The 5,165-nt window shown below is 38.4% G+C and overlaps 1 protein-coding gene across 1 annotated transcript; it reads right to left on the reverse strand.

Annotated features, from left to right (window-relative positions):
- Positions 1-3,372: 3,372 nt before the first annotated feature.
- Positions 3,373-4,249, reverse strand: LOC130861332 (small ubiquitin-related modifier 2-like). The gene has a single exon (XM_057750127.1). It carries the CDS (start codon positions 4,232-4,234, stop codon positions 3,947-3,949), a length of 288 nt encoding a protein of 95 aa, XP_057606110.1. The 5' UTR covers positions 4,235-4,249; the 3' UTR covers positions 3,373-3,946.
- Positions 4,250-5,165: the final 916 nt, after the last annotated feature.

Consider the following 5,165-nt stretch of genomic DNA (forward strand, 5'->3'; position numbering starts at 1 on the left):
ACACAGAGAATGAAATATTATCACCTCTGTGTAAAAACACACACACACAAAAAGGGAAATCCTGCCATTTCCAACAACATGGGTGAAGCTGGAGGACAGTAAGCTAAGTGAAACAAGTCAGACACAGAAAGACAAATACTGTATGATGTCACTGATGTGTGGAATCTAAAAAAGTCAAACTCATTGAACCACAGCATAGAGTGGGGTTGTCAGGGGCGGAGGGGTGGAGGAGATGAGGAGATGTTGGTCAAAGCGTACACACTTTCAGTTATAAGATGATTAAATTTGAGAGATCTAATGTGCATCATGGTGGCTATAGTTAATCATACTGTATTATACACTTGAAATTTGTTAAAAGAGTAGATCTTGGGTATTCTCATCACACACAAAAAATGGCAACTATGTTAGGTGATGGATGTGTAAATTAGCTTGACTGTGGTCATCATTTCATAACATGCACATATATTAAATCAGCACTGTGTACACCCTAAGTATATACAATCTTTATTTGCCAATTATACCTCAATAAGACTGGAAAAAAATAAATATCTGAGGTCCTCATAGATTATTATATCTGTGTATCTGCAGTTCAAAACTAGTTAGAAAACAGGACTAGGACCCAGCTCTACAGACTCCCAAACTTTTCCTCTTTGATGATGTTTACTTTCCTTCCCCACACACACAAAAAGCCTGGTTTCACATTTTAGAATCCTTATACCATTAAATATCTGTTGACATACAGAGGAAATCAATGACCATTGACTCCTGGCCATATTGCAAAAGCGATATGTTGTTTGCCTTGTATATTTGCCAGCTGCTAAAGTACAGTTGTGACATGAATTTGTTTTCCATGAAACATTCTCTCTTTTTAAAACCAAAGTCCAGCAGAAAGCTGATCACATGAGAAGTATTCCACATATAACTTTGATTGATCGATTGAAAGGATAAATATTAAATAATGGCATTAATCTCTTATTTTACATGTTTCAGTGAAGTCCATCAAAGCTTACATTTCATAAACATGTAATATTCCTTTAAGTTGGCTTTTCAGATTTCCAAAAGGAAATCATAACCTTTGCAACAGTGATTTTTTTCTTTAAGATGTATTTTTAACTAAGCAAGTAATTCTTGAGTACTTTATTGTGTTAAAACAGTCAAACTATTCAGAGGTAACTAGTTAATGAAGTGACTTACAAGTCAGTATGTAATGGTGATTTTTAAAATATGCTAGACTGAGGAAAATTTGTGAAATATATTTAGGAGTGGAAAGGCAAGTAAAGTTTCCTGTTTCTTTCTTCTTCTTTCAGGCACCCAGTAGGTTCAATGCCCTTTAGCTTCATGTACCAGGTAGAGTAGTTGACAACTGTTCATAAGAGAATTGTTAGGTAGTTAATGTTCTAGTTATCATCCAAAAAAATTCATCAGAAAAAGAAGACCCAGGAAAAACACTATTGATACAAAGTATTGAATGCTTCTAAGGAATTTAGGCAACACCCAGAAAGTATATTTTGCAGGGGTAGTGGGGTTGGAGGGAGCAAAGAAAGAGAAGTGGGGAGATGGGAAAGAAGTAAAGAGTAAAGGAATCTATCACATGCCCAGCATTGGAGTCACTTCTACAGGCTGTCAATCCAGTTGGGAAAGATACTGATAACACTCCTCTCTCATGGACAAGGAGAACAAAGCTTGCATTTGTCAGTTGCCCAAGGTCACACGACCAGAAGTACAAAGCCTGATCTGATTTATATTCTCTTTATTATAAATCCCATGTGTTTCCCACTACCATGGCATTGCAGCTCTCTCACTGTGCCAGGCGTGGCATATCCAACGCTAGGCTTAATTCTCACAACAACCCCATGAGACAGATATAGTTTCCAATTTCAAAATTAAGAAACTGCCTCAGAGAGGTTAGGTCATTTTGCCCAAGGCCCCACAGTAAAAGAGAGCGCATTTAGTAAATAGGTGAGTGCAAAGCTATGCCCTAGTATTTCAGCGTTTCTCAAGTAGCCCGAGAGTCTATGGACCTACTTTTACAGGCCTAATCATCCTCTTCAAGAACTTTTAAATTTTGTATTTCTATGTTAAAGATAACATTTAAAATTTAATAGAAGCATATTTTGGATAGCCAATGTAGGGAAGGAAAACTTTTTCCTTCTTTCTTCTAGGTTCTTTGGCTGGCCTAATAATTAAATTAACATAAAACAGATTAACAGGAGAAAAACACGTTCAATTTCATACACACTGGAATCTCCCAAATATGAGGCTCCCTACCAGTCTGGCAACAGAGGCTCACATGCCTTCCTGAGCTAAGGAGAAGGGAGTAGGGGTCCTGCACTGGGAAGAGGAGGAAGGCAACTCACAGAAAGATGGGAAAAGCAAATGTTTGGTAGACAGATGTTTGCTGGCCCATGCAGATAAGTCTTCCTGATGAAAAAAGTTATCGCTGCTAATAGCTCTCTCTCTGGCACAAGCCCCCATCTAAATTCTTTAATGCAGTGAAGGGAGGGATAAAAAGCTCTTCTTGAGTCTGTTGAGCCTTGATTGCCTTCCACATGCCAAAAGTGACAGTTGGTCATTTTTGATAACCAAAATGATAGAATGACCAAATAACAGATGCTCAAAATCACCCACATGCCAAAGTGACAGTTTGGGGATGGCCTGCCGCGAGCCCCAACACCAAGTAATGCAACGATATTTCCGCGCAGGCATTTATGTTCATGTTTATAATCACCATAATCTTTAAAGTCTTGGCAAACAGGTTTAGTTGCCACTGGATTGGTGTGTCTTCGTGTCAAATGACGACTCTCTTTCACTTGTACCAGTTCATTGCCGGTTATAAGAACAGATATCTTTTCTGCAGTGATAATTCATAACTGAAAAATTATTAGAACATCATTTGATATATCAAGACAGTTGCGGCTCTGGAGTTTCTGTGTAGGAGAGACTTTAATGGTTCTAGTGGGTTGGAATTGGAAGTGACAAGAGTTGTCTTGAAGCTTCATTGACAAGGGGGGAATTTTCTACAAATAAATGGAGTCCTCTACAGAGACTAGCTCTCTCCAAGAAACTACTTTAACATTTTCATAAAATGGTCGTTATTCAGTTACTATGTAATCTCTTTCACTGTAACACTTGTTTAAAATTAAGTACCTTTCCTCCAGAGCCTTACTTAATTCCTTTGCTCTAGTAACTTTGTGCCTTTCCTGATTGCTTAATTTAAATGTGAGAAACTCTAAAAATTCTTAACCAGAGGGCACAGATATGGCACTGAAGAGAGCTTTTCTCTCAGGAGTTAAATTAGCATTGAGTCTGGAGTGCCAAATGGATTAGTACAGTTTTGTTTGTTTGTTTGTTTTCATTTTAAACAAGAAGTTTATTTAAACAACAAGACACTTGACTTGAAGGGAAAACTATCTAGGATTCATTTCTTTTAGAGTAATTTATCCCCACTTAAAGACAGATTGCCCTACATGTAACAGCTACGTACAAAAAAGTTATAAAATTGTCCTTGGTTTTACAATGATAAATGAAAAACATTAAAATTCTCCAATCGAACAAGGTATGCAAGAATTTTTATGTTGTTCTTTTTTTGTTAAACAGTGAGAGCAAAGTAACTTACTGGAATATAAAGATAAGAGCTGATGAGCATGCCACTAATGGAGAAAAGGGGGTATTTTCACAGAACCAGTATTTTTCCCCATTCCATCTCCATTTGATGTCAATCAAAATACCATTGGCCATTTAGTTTAAAAAAAAAATGCAACATGCTTGTGCACATACACCAGTTACTTTATGTACAATAAAGGAATGGGGAAGGGGAAAATGAAAGAATAGAGAAACTATACTGCAGTAGTCAGGATGTGATGGAACCAAATTGCGGTTTTCTAATTGAGAATGTCTTCTTGGTCTGGAGGAACAGAATTCTGGAGCAAAGTAGCACGTTCCCTTTTTAGTAGACACCTCCTGTCTGCTGCTGGAACACATCAATTGTATCTTCATCCTCCATTTCCAACTGTGCAGGTGTGTCTGTTTCATTGATTGGCTGCCCGTCAAATTGGAATCTGATCTGCCTCATTGACAAACCCTGTCGTTCACAATAGGCTTTCATTGGTTTACTAAGTGGTGTATGCCTCTTAATCTTAAACTGCACCACAGAACCATCCTGCCCCGCCACCTTCAGATTAATATGATCGTTGTTCTCAGTCTTGACTCCTTCCTTGGGCTTTTCGTCGGCCATGGCGAGCGCCGGAGTCTCCTCAGCTGCTGCTTCATAAAAGAGGTACCAGGTTCGCACCGAACGAGCACACAAGCAGCACCAGGAGCGGCAGAAATGATTAGTACAGTTTTTAATGGCTAAAGTCACAGTTAGCTATGTAGACCTTTTGATTTCAGAGCTGTAACACACAAGTTCCTCTTCTTATCCAAATGCATTCTCTAAACTCTCTGAACCCAGCAACTGAATTCATCTGGATGGCAAGGGATAGTTTTATAAAGAATAAAACATGCTCCCCAAAGTTCTTTGTCCTTAGAAGTCTCTCCCACGGAACCAAGAAACAATACTGACTGATGCTATTCATTCCATGAGAAAACAGATATCAACATTTCCTCCATAGGTTCTTTTTGTGCCTCTTTAATGTCTTGAAAACAAAGAATCATTTGGTTCTGAAGTGAGAAAAGAAGCCATCTACACCAATGGCATTTACAAACAGTACATCTAGAAACGCAGTAAAAATTAAGGACGACAGCAGGAAACCATATACATATTTGAGATTCAAAAGTTGAGCATATCACCAGTACAAAGAGGAGGTTTTAGCAATTAGATGCATCTTTAGTGATGAATGATTGTAAGAAAAAAAAAATTGCAAGCTATGAAGACATGAAGGCATGATTAATTTGAAGAAGTCTCTAGTCAGTCTTACCTAGTGGAGGGGGAAACAATTAGTATTTAAAACCTTAACTAACTGTGCTCTCTTGTGTCTGCTAAGATTGTTCGGGGGAGGCATAATTTATATCCATGAATTATGAGTGATTCTATCCCTATACCACCCGCACCCCCTTGCAGGTAGTGATGAGGAGAAAAACCCCAGCCTAGGGTTTAGCAAAGACATCGAGTCCTTAGTTAAGTAAAGGGGTCCTGAAGCTGAGCTTGGGGGCAGTGGAGTTAGCTG

The sequence above is a fragment of the Hippopotamus amphibius genome, chromosome 9, assembly GCF_030028045.1.
Source record: "Hippopotamus amphibius kiboko isolate mHipAmp2 chromosome 9, mHipAmp2.hap2, whole genome shotgun sequence".
NCBI lineage: Eukaryota > Metazoa > Chordata > Mammalia > Artiodactyla > Hippopotamidae > Hippopotamus > Hippopotamus amphibius.

What these genes read in the sequence shown, in the direction of transcription:
- LOC130861332 (XM_057750127.1), bottom strand. Translation starts at nt 4,234, where the DNA reads ATGGCCGACGAAAAGCCCAAGGAAGGAGTCAAGACTGAGAACAACGAT.